The sequence below is a fragment of the Anopheles coustani genome, chromosome 2, assembly GCF_943734705.1.
Source record: "Anopheles coustani chromosome 2, idAnoCousDA_361_x.2, whole genome shotgun sequence".
Lineage (NCBI taxonomy): Eukaryota > Metazoa > Arthropoda > Insecta > Diptera > Culicidae > Anopheles > Anopheles coustani.
Window position 1 is genome coordinate 86,003,821 of NC_071289.1, and position 18,623 is coordinate 86,022,443.

Genomic DNA, 18,623 nt, shown 5'->3' on the forward strand with positions numbered 1-18,623 from the left:
ATCAACCAATTGTTTAATTTAACCAACATCAGTAAAACATTGAAAAATAGCTTCAATACTTTGTAAAATATATTCAGGGTTTTCTCAAATAACATGTGTTCTAATATCTTCTTTCCATTTATTTCCTGTTTTAATGCGATGTTTTTTCATTGAACGATATGTCAAACGCATTTACGAAAATTTAATCACTGTGGAAGACTGTAGCACGGATGAACGGACAAAACAGAAAAAGGTACATTGTAAAACATGGTTTTGCACATCAAAGCTTAGTTAGTTAGAAAGATGGTTTGAAGGTCCATTTGTTAACGCAGTATCATATAAGTATATTTTTAATTGAACAGCATATTAAAAATAATTTGTGTATGACGTGTTCGAAACCACCGTCCTATATCCCACAGTGAATAGATGACGTTTTCAAAGTCAATCGCAGTTTTAGAAAAAAAACTCACTTGCAGTCGAGGAGATCTCCAAAAAGTCGTCAGAAAATCCAAGAAAACAGGATATATCGGATCACCTAACGTCCTGAAAGTATTATCATGGCTAGCCAAACACAAGGAATTCAACAATTGCTGGCCGCAGAAAAGCGAGCCGCTGAAAAAGTGGGCGAAGCACGGAAACGTAAGTGCTGTGTTTTTTTTTGCTTCTTTATTTCGATCCCAAGAGTCGCCACACGAAAAATCGATAGTACACAATAGCAGCGAACGCCTCACTTGTTGGCCTTGCTGTGCAGCTCATTGCAGCTACGAGCCTCCCAATTTATGCCCCTTTATCATAAAGTGGGTTAAATGAATGACGCGAATGGTTTTCGTTTGCAGGAAAGCAACGCCGTTTGAAGCAAGCCAAGGAGGAGGCACAGGAAGAAATTGAACGATACCGTCAGGAGCGCGAGCGACAGTTCAAAGAGTTCGAGGCGAAGGTAAGCACTAACAAGGATTAGTCTGTAAAACAGCAGCTGATCGTAAACGTTCCCCGTTTTTCCGCAGCACATGGGCAGCCGCGAGGGGGTGGCGGCCAAGATCGATGCGGATACGGTCCGGAAAATCGAGGAGATGAACCGTTCGATTTCGGTGAACAAGGCGGCATTGCTGTCGGAGATCCTTACGCTGGTGTACGACATCAAACCGACGGTGCACAAGAACTTCCAGGTCACGAAGTAAAATCTATGTAAAGGCACATGTTTTCGCTAAATATGATGGGGCTCGTTAAGCGTAAGTGTACTATCAAACCCTAAAGCCACTGAAGTTTACACACACAGGCAGGCTCGCGAGAGCAATGTACTAGTTAAAAAAAACAGTAACAAAAAAAATGATTACAACAAGCGCCATTAGAATAATCGATGTTTGTCTAAGCGGAAGTAAGCCAGGGCAATAAGCTACTTGCAGTTGTTTTTAGTTGTTCATGTTTATCAAATGCGGATTTTTTACGTTTTTGGCACACCTGTTAAGTTAATGTTTTCTTCTACCCCACTTCCAAACAGTCCTATTTCTTTCCCGTCGAATTTTAGTCGCCGGACGGCTATTATCTTCCTCAAACCCTTTTCCTCGCTTTGTGAAGAATTCCTCTCTTACATTTCATTCGAACCTGATAGAAACCGCGCAAATCGAATATTGTCGTTCCGGAGTCTCATTCCAAATAAAATAAAATTCAATCGATGTGTGACTTGGCTTGTCCTTCCTGTTCCTATTTCCGCTGGGTAGTGAAAGATGAGATCGAAAAAGACATGACAATATTTTCAATCGAATAATGTACAAGAGATGAACCCCAAGAAGGTGGCGAGGGAGGACTATGTTGTTGATCCTAGTACGGCTTATCCGTGGTAGAACGCTACAGTTGATGGCTCGAAGCTTGCAAGTGTCCCATCGCTCTTATCAGCTCTCGTCGTTAGGGTTTGGGGGCGCATAAAAATGTCCCCGTTCCACTTCGACAGCATAATTTGATTTTAATGTGTGATTGTATTACTTTTAACCTTGCTCTCGTTATTCTCTTCAATCGCAATACTGTTGCATCTACTAATATAGAACGCCTCGTGAAATTATATTACCATATATTATACCCACCACGGAAACAAATCTACCGAGAAGTCGACGTTACATCGTAATTCGAATAAGCAAATGCAGTAGTGTCTGGAGAAAAGAGTTGATATCAGAGTTTAAACCAGCTGGGTTTAGGACCTCCAGGATTGAGCTAGGCTATCGGCGAAACGTGACCCGTAAACATCGGCTTACCTTTTAGTGATGTCCCTCTCCTCTCTTTCCGAATCCACTTCTCGACCTCCAGGTTCGACTGTATTTCCGAATGAAATAAAGTTAAAGATAATGCGGTTGAAAAGGGAGTGTGTGCTATGTTAGTCCAACAAAAAGAAAGAATTGTAACTTTTATTTCACAATATTCCAACTGATCATGGCATGCAGTCCGAGCTAACTTTTTTGTTCATGCAATGAAACAGACCAACTTTCATCAATGTGAAAATAGACACACCAAAATTGCAAGATTCTTTATTCTTCCTTAGTCACGAGCAGTTATTATTAACGAAACAAAATTTGCATCATTGTATTATTTCATTATTGTGTTACTAGTCCTTCTTTCGTACGATGTCCTCTCACTGACTAAATATTAATCCTGATGCATACACTAGGTTGGGAAAAACCGTCTTCTTAACGCGCGATTTACACGCATCGAATGTAGAGGATTTTTTGTTTTATGAAAGGTTGGTTTATCCCAAAGGGGTTACATCCAAAATTCTACACTTATCCCGGGTAGCATGGTGTCACGAATATTTCATTAAATTTGTATATAATTCGTTTTCCACATTTCTTACTCTGTCTAGGAAGGTTCGATAAGTACGAACGATAGAACTATAAATAATTATCTTTGCTGACTGTTTCTCGACCGTGTCTCAGCTATGCTATTCTCTATGAATGGGAGGGGGTGTCTTCCGAAAGAATACGTCTTCCAGCGGTAAGCTTTGATAACCGAAGTACTACTACTACGAGAGTGAAGTTTGTGTGCTACTATTGTATGTTTTATACTTTTGAACTTCGCGAGGAACTATGCCCGGGTAGTAATGCTATCAGCAAAAATCAGCATGGACCGTGTTTACTATGAATTTAGGCACATTTAGTTCGACTGTACGGTATAGCAATTGTTTATCCGCCTTCAAGGAGCAACATACAGTTCCGGGAGGGAGCTTTTTTGTCGTAGAAAACATACATCTGTACGCCCCCCGGAGGGCGAGGGCGTAATATCAATCACTAGCGTATTAATTCTAGCTAAATAACTTCATTGTTTTGTTCACTACCTTTTCCTGTTGTATAGCATAAGAATACACCACTCGGCCACTAGCAACAATCGTGCGCTGTACACGTCTAAAACGAAACGAAAATTGAGGCATATTTTGCAATGCGAATCCTGCAATTGTTTTCTCTACGTCAAAAATAAGGATAGCACCATTAGGGACATCTATGCAACTTTAAGAGAAAATTAAACGTAGGACACCGAAAGAGGTTCTTGCTTAGAAGACGCGAGTTCGCTATCGTTTATTGTTAGCTTTATGTTAACGACAAGGTGTGATTCATATTCTCTTCATTACTTTAAGCCTTCCTTCTGGATGATGTGATCTTTTACCGCGATCGCGATTCGTTATCATTTGCACGAGATTTGCGTAGGAGTCGGCGGCGAAGCCGGCATTTAGCTTTGCGATTTAGCAGTGTTTAACACACACTCACACCCAGACATCGACATAATGTACCCTCTTTTTGTTGTACCGACACGACTGACTGCATCCCTTGTCCGGGAGGAATAACGGAATATAAATTAGCACATATGATAGATTACAACATGTTGCAGATATACGAAAAGAGATGTTAGAGAATAGCCATTTTGTTCCTAACACGCCACACAATTCATCCAAGCTCTCTTTCTGTTGGACGATGGTCAAGTAAGGATCGGATGATCGACAGCCTAACTAACTAGAGGCTCACGGAACTTAAGAAAGGGGCTTTTCCTCTGGGATGGCGGTCGGCGTGGTCACGGAACTGCGGCGCTCATCGTTCTGCATGTCGGACAAGCTCTGCACCGAGCTAGAGCGCGAGGATACTTTGGACTGTCGATGGAAGAAAGATACAAAAAAACATAAGTTTGATGATCCTCGTTCGCGGGAAAACGGATTTGTCACACTTACCCGAACGTTTTCGTATGCCGTCCCGACCCGCTCCTCGAACGATCGGTACGAGTCGGATTGTTTCATTTCCGTCAGCTTCTGGGTCATCTTGCCGGCGATGCCGCCAATAACGGACGTCGTTTTTCCGGCGGTCGTCTTAATGGCGCTTTCCGTTTTCTGATAGCTATGAAAGGACGCGAACAAAAAAAAATGTTTAATTAACTCTCCATAGAATAAACACGAACTGAAGGCGTGCAAAAAAGAATACAGTGTGTGTGTGTTTTTTGTGCAGTATTGCGCCAGCATACAGTGTGTGCGACACTCAGGGAATATAGAGAGAAGGAGGAATCATTTAGTGCAGAAACGGACTAGAGTGAAGGTTAGTGATTTTGTAAGTAAAAATGGGATACGGAAACTTACCCACGCGCTATCCTATTTTTTACATGCAAGCATAAGAAAAAGAACGATAACTTATTGACCAAATATTTAAACTAGAGGTACAAATTTCAAAAGGGGAAATGGTGCCAATTATACACAACATAAGATTACAAGTTGTTATAAAATTAAACGAAAAGAAACAAAGGCAATAAAATAAATAGGAAAAAATATTGAAAAATTATTTTGTTTCGTTTATACTCGTCGAATTTAATGTTATATAAAATTTATAAAAAATAGGTTGGAGATTGTTGGGAGCATAAAAGCCGGGTTAAAAGAACACATTGGCTAATATATCGCACACATTTTTTTAGTTAGCATAATATTGAGTAATAGTTTACAGAACACGTGAAAATGGTAGCATCACACATAAAGCAGACCCCGCCGATCGAAGGCGGAACTGAACCCGCGTGGCCGAATTTATGGATTTACTTACATTGGTGCGCTTGTTACAACGTTAGTGATTTCTCCGACCTTCGTTTCGACACTTTGATAACTTAAAAAAGCATGAAGAAAATAAAAGAAAAATAAAAACCGATAAAACGGAAGAAGATGAATGGCAAATGGCGAGATAAAATTCACAAAAATGAGCGAAACATTATTCATATTTTTGAAAACCAAATGTACCAATCGGTAATACTTTCGCCGCTAACAAATAGGCTGGTTATGTACTTATTTTTGTGCCGGAGATTTCGCATCACCACAAACCTGATACTTACACGTTGCTTTCTTTAACGTTTTTCAGCCCTTGGCTGACATCGTCGGTGATTTCCTTCCACACGGTGATCCCGAGCTTGCGCTTCAGCTCGCTGGCGTGGCGCATTTTCGACTGTAATACCGTCCGGAGGGTTGTGATCTCTTCCTCGACGCGTGCCAGCTCCTACAAAAATGAAATGGTTGCATTATAATTTACACTTTTATTTTCCCTATTTTCACTCGATTTTTTTTTTGGTACAGGATTCTTACCTGACTCCATTCTTCACGCTGGGCCGTTTGCTCTTCCGCGGAAAGTCCTGAGAATTCGTTCGCAATTTCGGCTGAACTGATCGATCCAACGGGAGATGCATCGGACAATTTATCGGGATTGTCTGTGTTGGAGGTAGTAGAAGAAGGGAATTGTTAATCGTAAATAGTGGTTCTGAAAACGGAGCACAGCCTTAAACCGTGGTAAATATATTTAACAAATACGTTGAGGGAGAAAAATACTTTTAACACCTGTTACAAGAGCTGGTTATGTAAATTAATAATATAGGTTAATCAGATTTGTTTTAAATTCTTAAGAATTGAAACAAAAAGGACGAACAAATTCCTAGAGCAACAATCACAGAATCTCGATGATGCTGCTTAAACACCACTTATTGCATTCAGTAATTTCCACAATGGTCTGGTACTTGTACGACTGCCGACGTTCCGTAGTGGACGTCCTTGTATGTTTTCTCGCATTGTTAACAAACCACAGCCAAGTGAACGCTTTTATAGGGCTTAGCACAAGGCGCACAAAGCTCTGTACAAGCACAAATCCAACCTCACCGTGGATAAGTTTTGCGGTCGATTTTTCCACCCCGGATCATCATGTACCGATCACGTGGCTCGGTGGGCACCGCCCGGCAGGAAAATGCACCATACGTGGAAACCATATGGAAGTGAAGTTGTTTAGAAAAGGAAGGAAACATGGCAAACATTAAAGAGGCAATGCCACCGTTGTAGTACCAAACGATAAAGCCGCCAAAACAGGGTGGTACGTGGTAAACTTCAATGCTTATGAAAATGTGAATGCCTCATATCTTTGAAAATTACCACGAAAGGTAAACGTGTGCATAAACTGGGTGAATGCAACAATGCAACTGGTGGTTGGCCTTCCCTTTCGATAGCTGAAAAGCAGTACGGATTTCACGAAATCAACGATACGCTACACCCTCTAATCAATACGTTATTTTAATTTCGTGAAAGATAACAGAAAAGATGAAGAGGTTTAACACGTTGCGTACCAAGCGTTTTAGCACAATTTTTAGTACAATTTTTCAAATTACAATTTGTTTATAATATTTGTTAAACCGATTGTTTTCGAAGGCCAAGCAAAAACTTAGCTTCCCAAAAATTTATATAAAATATTATAATAATTTTTATGTTGCATTTTCATTTATTTATGGGTCAAAAACTTGTTTGTACTAAAACTGCTGTCACCCATATTTGGGTGACGCGGTACGCAACGTGTTAAAACAATTTAAACGTATTTTGATGTATGTTAACGACCACATTACGATTGAAAAAAAGCGAAGATAAACGTCGGATTTACCTTGCTTAAAGATTGTAGAACAATGTATGAAATAAATTCCGAAAGTATGGAATACAAATTATTGTAATAACGTGTAATAACGTAACTGGTAAAGTTAGGAGCGATCAAAATGATCAACCATCCATATGATCGGGATCGTATAGTTGGCAATAGGAAACGTGGAAACACAAGCCTTCAAACATTCCTTTGCCAGTGACCTCACGCGAACTTAGGAAAAGTGATTAGCCTATTCTTTTTTTCATGCCGATATTGCCTGCTATACGGTTTTGAGCTGTAGGCCGTAGCGTTTCCGTCCACCTTGCACTAAATCGGACTGTAGTCACGAATCCAGGTGTAAACGTGACATGCAGCGTAGGAAAACGATCGTTCCAGTTGAAGTAGTTCTCTCTGCGCATAAACGTGCCCACATGAAACATGATATGGTTTTATTCTTTCTGCACTTATAGAGATAGCTTTTCCATGAAAGGTAAAAGTGTTTTTCAACAAAGGAAAACGTATTCAATTCATTTTTTAAACTGAGGAAAGATGTACTTTTTTTTGTCTTGCATTGATCCCCTCTTGAGGGTACGCGAAGTTTGTACAAATTCTCAACTAATTCCATGTATTCCATGTCCATCCTTTAACACGTCTTTTCATATGTGTCTAATATGTTTAAAACTTCAGGGTGTTTAGTTCCACATGTATTTTATAAAAAATGTGTAGGTAATAATTTTAAAACCTTCGGTTTCAACTACTCTGAGAGTTATCACCAAACGCGCACAATGATGATCTTAAATTAATTTGTGTAAATAATAACATTAAATTATTTTTCTAAAAACAAGTCAAAATAAATCAAACCTAAATAAGTTTGCTGTCCAATGACACAATTCTACATTGAAATGATAAGAAATAATCTGTGACATATAGACTCTTCAAGGTATTCAAGATTGCTAGTATATTGTCATTTTTCAAACTCACAAAAAACTAAATCATCTTCAGGGTTGATTACAGAAATGGCTAAGAAAAAAACAGAAACACATAGACAAATAGACAAAAAACCACAACACAATATGTTGGTACCGTAACAAATTTGAAAATGAGATTAAATCGACCAAGACTGACGCCAATTCGGTTGTGGCATGGTCAAAAAACACGCTGTCGAAATTGTTAAACCGCGTAATTAGCAGTCTATCTGGGATCTTTGGGAGCCTCATGTCTGTTCATAGGGAAGGGTAAAATGTAACATAAACCTATACGACATCGAAGGAGATTTGAGCAACAGATACATTAAAATTCACTTCTCTATACACAGTGCTGTGCGCAGTTTTTCACTTATGTCGCGATTACGAATAGTTTTAATCATCATTGCGTTATAATCAGCCCTTCTATTTGAAAATTTATGAACTACATTTTCGATTCCTTTTCCATAGCAAGTGTGTTAAGGCTTCAGCACACGTCATTTAGATAGAAATTTTATTCCAAAAAGTTAACCGCAAATAATTATGTCATTTTCAACTTTGTTTGTTTTGTTTCATAATCCAGCAATAGCAAAAACCCTCTACGAAACAACCACAGAACCATTTTTACGCTTACGCCACTCTTCCGATCAACGACATTTTGACGTCAGGTAGGTTGGTTGACTTGATAGGCTTCACTAGAGGGTTGCCATTTCGTCCGGTGTCCATTTTTTCCGATTATGTTATTTTTGTTCTACCCTTGATATAGTTTACGTAACTCGGTATTAGCGGCATATGTGAATAATATGCTTTCCGCCTGTCCTGCTCGTGTCCTTTCGTGCACCATATAATTTCTCACCTGCTGCACTGCCAATGTTGAGGAAACTTTTGTAGTTATCACCGCTCGAGATGCGCGCTAGGTATGGCTTCGAGAAATCGATGAACGTGACCCGCACGTCCCGAATCTTTCGTCGATTGAATAGCGCCCGGATGCGCCTGTTCGTGGCCCCGCCGAGCAGCTTACTGGCCAGAATGTTTCGCACCACCCCACCGCCGCCGGGAGCTATCCCACGGTCAGCGTGTCCCTGACCTGCGGTTCGCAGCGGTTCAAAGTTAATCCCCACGCCTAACCGATCGTGCTCGGCAGTCGTTCTAGGGCCGCGCTCACCGGTGCTGCCGCCCCCTTCGTCCGAGGAAAGTGGTGGATTGAATTCCGTTTCCACAGCCTGCAGTTCTACCTCGGCCGGTGCCGGATTGACATCCCCATCGTCATCGTCGTCATCATCGTCTTCGTCGTAAGGTACCCCGAGGATTTGATCGAGCGTCAGCGATCGCAGGTAGAGCTCCGTTTCGTCCGGCCAGTGCTGCTCGTGCCCGATCAGCCCGTCATCCTCGTCGATATCGTACACCTCGTCCAACGAGGGCGTGATGCAGTTTGGGTCGAGCTTCGGTATGTACGGATCCTCGATGTACTCGAGGCTCGGGAGGTCGTCCTCTCCGACGCGCATCTTGCTCGTGTCAGCTGCTCCGGGCGGTGGTGGTGGGTGAATTTTCCGGATCGATTCGCTCATTCAACCGCTCAATGATGCCGACCCGTAGGGTAGAGTGTGCGAAAACCCGGCACAAAACTAGACGGTGCCAATCATGACGAAGCAGGGCGAGATTGTGTCGTTTACTGCTACCAACGGGGCTTAGTGTAGCAAAACTACATTTCCATAACGATCCCAAAGGCTCTGGTCCTATTATGCAAGAGTGCTGTTGTAGTGCCTTCGAAAGGGAATTTGGCCCCAGAAACCATCCACTACGAAAGGTAGTACGAGTACATGCTGCTGCTGATGATGAAGTAATTTCGTTGGGTTCGTAATTGCACCTGGTACATCATGTTGGACAGCGATTCTATCGTTTCTTCAGCCGTCTTCAGGCCGTTGGTTGCACAAAAAAAACTTCCTCGGTGGTATGTCTTGTTTTCCCAACTATCAAATTCCCAACACAAGCTGTGGTGTTTGCTCAACAACACGTTGTCGATCAACCGCTCCTTTCGGATCGCTGCCGCTTGCGAAAAGCGTTGAGTTTTGTGTACCAAAACACTGCTTCTTAAACCACCCGAAGTACGTAAGAGAACTCCGATTTTTCTTTATGATTCTTCGACTGGTATATCTTCTCTTTGACCCAGTTTTATCTCAAAGTGTGCAAGTACCAGGCAAACTTTGAACGTTTTATGTAACGGGGGTTTGTGTTTTATATGCTTTCTGCCGCAACCGCTCACTCTCAGCTGATTGACCCAAACCACAGACTGGAAGACTTTAATGTAGGCCCGCCTAACAGAGACTGCTGATCGTTGTTTGACGAATAGTTTTAAGCCGGCGAGACGGACACAACTGAGATTGTAGTTTTTGTAGAAAGTGTTATTTAATTTTTAAACCAGTAATTTTCCTTAATGGAAAATTAAAAGCGCAACAAATAGGTCAACGTGGTTCGTCTTTGTCCATTTCACTGTGATTACTTCTCGTTCATCAAACAAGGTTACAACAATCAAACACAGACCCCTACCGACGAATGACCTTTACGATGATGGAAAGCTAATAAAAAAACCTTCTAACAACCACCAGTGTCACGAAAACGAAATGGAGAAAGCACACGTTCTTCACGGCCAGCGACGGCGGATCGATCGGTCGAATGCAATATACATAATTGTAGGACCATATTATGACACTCCACCAACGGACGAACCACTCGGCATTATCGATCAATTTTCCAGCCCTCGCTCGCTGTGCTCGCTTGGAAACCCTCCACAGCACACACTTGGGGTTGGATTTTCTTCCCCGTTGGCACCGTTAGCTCCCGGTGGTGGCTCGCCGAGAGTTCGCCGTTTACGGTTGTTTATTGACCAAACTCATTTGGATCACCCGTGGCGCACTCCCGCGCTCCTGCACAATTGTTACCGAAATTTCCACCGGGAACATTATTTCGTTACATTCTTTTTATGATCATTTCTTGTTACGGGCGCGGAGGAGAACTCGCGGCCACAAAACGGGAAAGTTGCTTGGGGCGGTTACGATCGATTCTTGTTTTTTTTTCCTTCTTTCCGCGGCGCTTATTTTCTCCACCGTTGTTCGCGAAAGGCTTACACATTCACTAAGGGTGGCCCGTTATGGTGCCGAAAGGTACGCGCGAGGCAATAGCGCAGTGATGTGTCCGTCAACGGCGAGTTGCGAACGCAAACTAAAACCCGCGAACGTTCCAGCATACACAGCGTGGCAGGAAAACCGGGGCGAATCGGACGAAAATGGCTTGCGTAAATACACAGCCCTATAGAGCCCTGGTACCAACACGAACGAAAGCCCCATGGAGCCGCAAAGCGCCTCTCGGCGAACAACGCGAAAGCTTCCCGCGAGTTGGCCACGGTTAGGTTCGCTTCCGCGAGAGAAACCATGATCCGCGATGGGGCGTGTGTGAGCGAAGAGAAGCATTCAACCCGCCACCCGTAAGAAATATACGGTGGAACGGTGATCGTTCGCGATCTTCCGCCGATCGAGAGAATATCACGGTCGGTGATCCGTTAGCTCCGTGGTGTCTCCGTAGACATATCCCATGGAAGGAGGCGAAAATGGTGCATATACAATCACTTTTTCTTACAACCTGCTTTGAGGCCAAGTCTCAAGTTTCAATGAGCTAAGGTCGACATGTAGTTGCCATTTCTCTGCCCGGAACCGCATCACGTTTGCGTCGATGTGACTTGGACCAGCAAGATCGCACGGCAGCACCATCTGTGGCAGAACCATATCATGTATCCGATTTATTGTCATTTGAAGTCGGCAAGCTTGGAACAAAATGTCTAGAAAAGAAGTTAGTCTTATGGCCAACATGTAGAGGGAAAGGTTTTAAATTCATCTCTTGACTATTAAGTTCGAATCATCGAAAGATTAACTATACAGTGGTACGGAAAAATCGAAAAAAAAAATCTGTTTGCACATTAAATTCTACCTCATCTTCTTTTAGTACATTTTGTTCATTATATTCAATGCTAATCTTGCAGTTATTTTCTGTGACGGTGATCTAATATAACAAATAGATCGTTACAGCGATCGTTCAAACGTTCCTTTCGTTCATAAAGTAATTTAAAAAATTAACAAATGAAGATCGTTTATATTATTTCAAAATATTTCATTGATTATATTAAGAAATAAAATGGGATGTTTGTAGAAGGCTTTAAAAATGTTTAAATAAACTTCTTGCTTGCTGTTTTACGTTTAAGGGTAATGCATGATTTTAGAGGAAATGTAATTAGATACAAACGGGGACCATAAATATCAGATCGTTGCACTTTCCCATATTTGTATAACAGAACCACTACTTTTAGATATGTTTTATTAATCATTTCATATAGCGGGTTTCATTTTTAGACCAAGACTGATAAGCATATTCTTGATGATCAGATTTAATGATCAGCAAACGTTTGTAGAATTAACAAGCAAACAGTTAACAACAGATATATTGGCCTATTAGAAGGAGAAATAGAAAGTGTTTACGGAATTTTTCATATACACTAGCATATATAATAACCTGATATTATTTTACCAAATTGGAGTAATGACTCACATGGCATGTTACAATTTATTTAGGTCGATCTGGCTTAAAGAGTTCAAGTTTGTAAATGATCAAATTAAAAACACATTTCAACGCTTGTGAGTTTAACGATTGTTGGGGATAATACACTGTTTTCAGGGCCAATTCGTCGGTATCAAGCTGTTTTTTGTTGGTAGTAGGCAGTCAATTGCACGCGCACGGTTTTTGTTTGGCATCGTTAGGAAACACTTTGGACTTGTTAAGTTTAACTTTGCCATTATCGGTAGCAACATTGACGCGACAACAACGCGACCTTTTCTCGTCGCGTCAATGTTGCTACCGATAATGGCAAAGTTAAACTTAACAAGCCCAAAGTGTTTCCTAACGATGCCAAACAAAAACCGTGCGCGTGCAATTGACTGCCTACTACCAACAAAAAACAGCTTGATACCGACGAATTGGCCCTAAAAACAGTGTAATTTAAAATATACTTCAATTCCATGCACCGCATTTTTCACTAAAACGGTAACCGATAGAGGAATTGATCATTATGAAGGCAGAATTTGTGCTCAAAATAGTGGAGAAACGAATTTCCACAGTACGATCAAGTGGTACACTGAGTTCAGAATTAGTAATTCATTATTTTAAATTGCAAATTGCAATTACAGCGATATAATAGTGTCAATGAACTTCGGTCGGCATTGGATTATTATGAAAGAGTATGCAGTTCTTAGTGTGAACATTTATTCCTCGAAATCCATTGAACAAATTCCTTCAATTTTTTGCAGTTTTGTTACGAAAAAAATCCAAAACACCGTACGAATTGTAATGCATTATGAATGAACCGTGAACAACTCCTTATCAGTTACGCGTAGGAATTATAACACATACTGGTGTTAACAGGTTGTTTAAGGTGCTAAGTACTTTATGAAATGTGAATCATCAGTGTAAACTTCTCATAAGTTTCATAAGAGGCTCCAACAAAACATTGGCACATTTGAACAACAGCATCATTTAAGGCCTCGTCTGAGGGCAATCGTATGTAAACCATTGAAACAGACGATAAGTTTGTATTTGCGATAACATTGTAGTTACACATGAGTCACCCCAATTGCCCGATAACAAATTGGCATCTGGCCGTACAGGAGCCTATGTGTGTAATATTATTTTCCCTGTTTTTTTTTGCTTTGCAAAATTCAACCATCTCGCATGTTCCCGTTGCCACATCAAACAGCACATACCTCGTTCGTTTGTCGAAGTTACATTACCATTTAATTTGATTACCAATCCTGGGATGTCGGTCCTCCGGGTATATTTACTGTGTCACGCAAACCATTTGTGCACAATGACAACAAAGAATTATTCCATTTTACAGTCTTCGGACAGGTGACGTGGTGTTTCTTAGCTTTTCTGCTATTGATCTTAAACTTGTAATCCCAACCTGCCCGACCGCACAGGAGTATCGGATGTAAGTTTTTCGAGTTACACGGAACCAATTTCTATGCCATCGAAAATGTCTACCGTGTGGGAAGTATTTTTCTCACTCTACGATGAATTCACGCTGACCGGTCTCGAACTTCGACATGTTACTTACATGATTCCTCCATCGTATTGGCAAGTTGGTTGGTAACACGGGATTGATAAACACTTTAAAACAGGCAATTTGCACGGAGCACTACCGAAAATACACGTATCTTTAATGCGTTTTTTAGAATACCGCACGCACAAAGCAACGTTAGGCCAGAACACCAGGTCTAGTTATGTTGAAGAGAAATTTCCACTGCAAAGAAAAGTGAAAAAAACAAGAAACGGCATGTCAAATCACTAGATGTATTTTGAAACGTCGCAGACGTCAATTTGGTTCAATACAACCCTGTCCTCTAACTCGGGGTCCACACCAAGATGATTAAATACTGAACAGGTGACTTTTTAGGAGGTATTTTTTTAGAAAATGGCGACCGTGGCTTTTGACAGCATGGTGATAAACAGCATAGAATGTAAACAACTATGCGAGTAACGAGAGGTGAAACTTCGATACATTTCGTCGAAAAATCGGTGACCCACTTCGGCCGACGGCTTCTGAAACATTTTCCATGCGAACAAAACGAAAGAAATAGAAGAATCGGTTTGTTTGGTTCTCGAGCGTTGTTGTTTGTTTATCTTCTTAGGACGATTCCCGCCAAATTTGAGTATCAGCATACTGTCAAAAGCTATTTTTCGATTTTTTGCAGTGTAGACGTCAAAATGCTCTACATTCCGCTACCTTATATAGTGTGTATTTATCTTGGTCCACACTACACTGCGACGTCGCCTGACAGGAGCTGAACTCCATATAACTCGGGGTCCACACTACAGCGCGACGTCCCGTCACGAAACGCGACGTCGCCTGACAGGCGGCAGAACTCCATACAAAAAAAATGTCGCACAAATCGCGCTAGTGTAGAAACAGCGAAAAACGCGACGTCACGCTAGCTCTTATCAAATGTCAATTCGAAACGAAAACAAACCGACAGCTGGACAAAACGTTAACAAGCCGAAACACAAACGCGAACAAAACGAGCAATATTCTCCACGAAACATCGGATTTTTCGTTTTATCACTTATTTCTAGCCTTCACAAATGTAATTCAGTTATCAAACTCCGTTTTAATTGATATTTTTACCAAAGTTTTTTAGGGTGCCGAAACGTAAACAAACTGCTCTTCAACAAGTAGGAGATGATGTGGAAATATATACTTCCTACGGCGAGCCAAAATATCGTCGTTGTTTGTTTAAGTATGTTTTCTCAGTGAATTTCAAATGTGGAAGCGCCAACCTCACTCAGGCTGCATAAAATACGTAGCTAAACAAATATCATGCATTACTACCTCAAAATTCAACAAAAAATTTTAGCCGAGTTTGCGCCCCAATGTGATACATATTTCCACATACTCTCCTACCTCTGTCGCGCTTGGCTTGCGCGATTGTTCTGCCGGAACTGGGCTACTTTTGAGACGGGACGTCGCGCTGCAGTGTGGACCCCGAGTAAAAAAAGCCTTGCGCATGGAGTCAGCGCCTGTCAGGCGACGTCGCATTACGCGACGGTGCAGTCTGGAACTCGGGGTCCACAATGCAGCGCGACGTCCCGTTTCAAAAGTAGCCCAGTTTCGGCAGAACCATCGCGCAAGCCAAGCGCGACAGAGGTAGGAGAGTATGTGGAAATATGTATCACATTGGGGCGCAAACTCGACTAAAATTTTTTTGTTGAATTTTTAGGTAGTAATGCATGATATTTGTTTATCTACGTATTTTATGCACCCTGAGTGAGTTTGGCGCTTCTACATTTGAAATTCACTGAGAAAACAAACTTAAACAAACAACGACGATATTTTGGCCCGCCGTAGGAAATATATATTTCCACATCATCTCCTACTTGTTGAAGAGCAGTTTGTTTACGTTTCGGCACCCGAAAAAACTTTGGTAAAAATATCAATTAAAACGGAGTTTGATAACTGAATTACATTTGTGAAGCCTAAAAATAAGTAGTACAACGAAAAATCCGATGTTTCGTGAAGAATATCGCTCGTTGTGTTCGCGTTTGTGATTCGATTTGTTTACGTTTTGTCCAGCTGGTTCTACACTAGCGCGATTTGTGCGACATTTTTTTTGTATGGAGTTCGACCGCCTGTCAGGCGACGTCGCGCGCTGTAGTGTGGACCCCGAGTAAGCGTTCAACATCTTTCTCGGGGTCCACACTGCAGCGCGACGTCCCGTTTCAAAAGTAGCCCAGTTTCGGCAGAACAATCGCGCAAGCCAAGCGCGACAGAGGTAGGGGAGTATGTGGAAATATGTATCACATTGGGGCGCAAACTCTGCTAAAATTTTTTGTTGAAATTTGAGGTAGTAATGCATCATATTTGTTAAGCTACGTATTTTATGCACCCTGAGTGAGTTTGGCGCTTCTACATTTGAAATTCACTGAGAAAACCACCTAAAACAACCATGGACGATATTTTGCCCCACCGTAGGAGGTATATATTTCTCCGTCATCTCCTACTTGTTGAGTGCAGTTTGTTTACGTTTCGGCACCCGAAAAAACTTTGGTAAAAATATCAATTAAAACGGAGTTTCATTACTGAATTACATTTGTGAAGGCTAGAAATAAGTAGTACAACGAAAAATCCGATGTTTCGTGGAGAATATTGCTCATTTTGTTCGCGTTTGTGTTTCGGTTTGTTTACGTTTTGTCCAGCTGTCGGCTTGTTTTCGTTTCGAATTGACATTTGACAAGAGCTAGCGCGACGTCGCATTTTTCGCTGTTTCTACACTAACGCGATTTGTGCGCGATTCGTACTATAAAAGATTTTCCCAATCGGGATTCGAACACCAAACCTCTGATACAAGGCTCGAGCACCACTACCAGTACACCAGTTGTACGACTGGATAGCATAGGGAAAATACAGGTATAAATGGCTATGTGAATAAATTGAACCACCAAGCTTTTAATTTAATAATGGTTATGATAATTTGAATTTATGTATCAAAATATGATCGGAATTGAAAAAGTACATTAAATATCTAAAGAAAATCATGAAAAAAAAAAATTTACAACCGTCAACAAAAAAGTTTTTCCTAGCTTAGATTTGAACTCCGATTCTCCGGAACAACACCCATGCACTATTATCGGATTTGAAAAATTACATTAAATATCTAAAAAATATTTCACAACCGTCAACAAAAAAGTTTTTCTCAGCCTAGATTCGAACTCCGATCCTCCGGAACATTACCCATGCACTTAGCCCCCTAGACTATTGATGAACGAAAATTTCCGCATGATATCACAGCTACTAATATGTATGTAGGCAAACTGAATATAGCATAGAAAATGAACGAAAAATAAAAACTTTTGTCGCATTTTTCCTCCCCGAGCTTCGCCGGGGCTTCCAGCTAGTCTTTATTTTTATAAATTTCAGTTTCACAGTCCCGTGATGAGACGAGGCAATAAACCCTACATTTTAACAGTGCACGTGCAGCATGCTTTTTACATTTTGACTCTAAGTGGAAACGGGACTCGAACACGGGTTTACCAAGAGCGAAGCCGTAGTCTTGCCGAGGAACCATAGCACAAGTAAGAATTAATGAGGAAATATCGCTACTTGATTATCCCAATCGGGATTCGAACACCAAACCTCTGAGACAAGTTTCGTGCGCCACTACCAGTACACCAGTTGTATAAGTGGATGGCAATGGGAAAATACTGGTGCATATGGCTATGTTAATAAATTGAACCACCAAGCTTTTAATTTAACAATAGTTATGATAATTTGCAATGTATGTATCAAAATATGATCGGATTTGGAAAATTACTTAGAATATCTAAAAAGTATCATGAAAAAAAATTTTGCAACCGTTAACAAAAAATTTTTTCCCAGCCTAGATTCGAACTTCGATCCTCCGGAACATTACCCATGCACTTTGCCCCCTAGACTATTGAGGAAAGAAAATTGCCGCGTGATATCACACCGACTGATATGTCTGTAGACAAACTGAATATAGCATAGAAAATGAACCAAAAATAAAAACTTTTGTCGCATTTTCCCTCCCCGAGCTTCGCCGGGGCTTCGAGCTAGTGTTTTATAAAACGTAGTGTGATACTTTCATTGCGCGGTTTTTGGAGAAATTCTTGGGATGCTGTCTACTTTAAATGCATTAATAATCCACCAAAAGCGTCCTGTCTTGCCATTAATCGGAGTTCTAAAGGTACTTTTGTGAAAGATCGTACGACTGTTGAATTGTTTAAAAAAGTGAAATTGAACTCGTGTGGTGAAGATCAAAACTACATAAACACTACAAATCCCCCTAGCGCAAGTTTAATAATGTTCTTGAATAGAATTAAATATTAATTGTTTTGGTTTTTCTTAGAAAAGTGGTTTAATGATACGTTTTAATCTGCTTAATATCCATGTGTATTTAGAGTTACATTTTTATTTACCGTAAATATTTTTAACCTTCCATGTAGTACAGTAGATATCCGACATACGCGGTACTCGACATACGCGGATACGGAGGTACGCGGTTTTCAAAACTTGGCAGTAGATTGGGTTTATAACATCGATGTAAATTCCTCAGATGTATGTAAATTACACATTTGCATAACTTACGCGTATTATTTCGTTTATTGCAATTTATTTTACTCGAATACGTCTGTACCCAACGAGAAATTTTGGCGTTATTTTGGAGTAAAAGATTTCTTT

At 40.9% G+C, this 18,623-nt stretch overlaps 2 protein-coding genes across 2 annotated transcripts; one reads left to right on the top strand and one right to left on the bottom strand.

Moving 5' to 3' along the window:
- Positions 1–441: 441 nt before the first annotated feature.
- Positions 442–2,328, top strand: LOC131266895 (V-type proton ATPase subunit G-like). The gene is made up of 3 exons (XM_058269581.1): positions 442–618; positions 816–916; positions 984–2,328. The coding sequence occupies exons 1-3, from the start codon at positions 537–539 to the stop codon at positions 1,155–1,157; spliced, it is 357 nt and encodes a 118-aa protein (XP_058125564.1). The 5' UTR covers positions 442–536; the 3' UTR covers positions 1,158–2,328.
- A 14-nt stretch (positions 2,329–2,342) lies between these two features.
- On the bottom strand, positions 2,343–14,159 carry LOC131266897 (tumor protein D54). Its single transcript, XM_058269582.1, has 6 exons — positions 13,986–14,159; positions 5,561–5,682; positions 5,314–5,474; positions 5,031–5,090; positions 4,181–4,343; positions 2,343–4,102 (listed from the first exon to the last, which is right to left on the bottom strand). Exons 1-6 carry the CDS (start codon positions 13,996–13,998, stop codon positions 3,986–3,988), a joined length of 636 nt encoding a protein of 211 aa, XP_058125565.1. The 5' UTR covers positions 13,999–14,159; the 3' UTR covers positions 2,343–3,985.
- Positions 14,160–18,623: the final 4,464 nt, after the last annotated feature.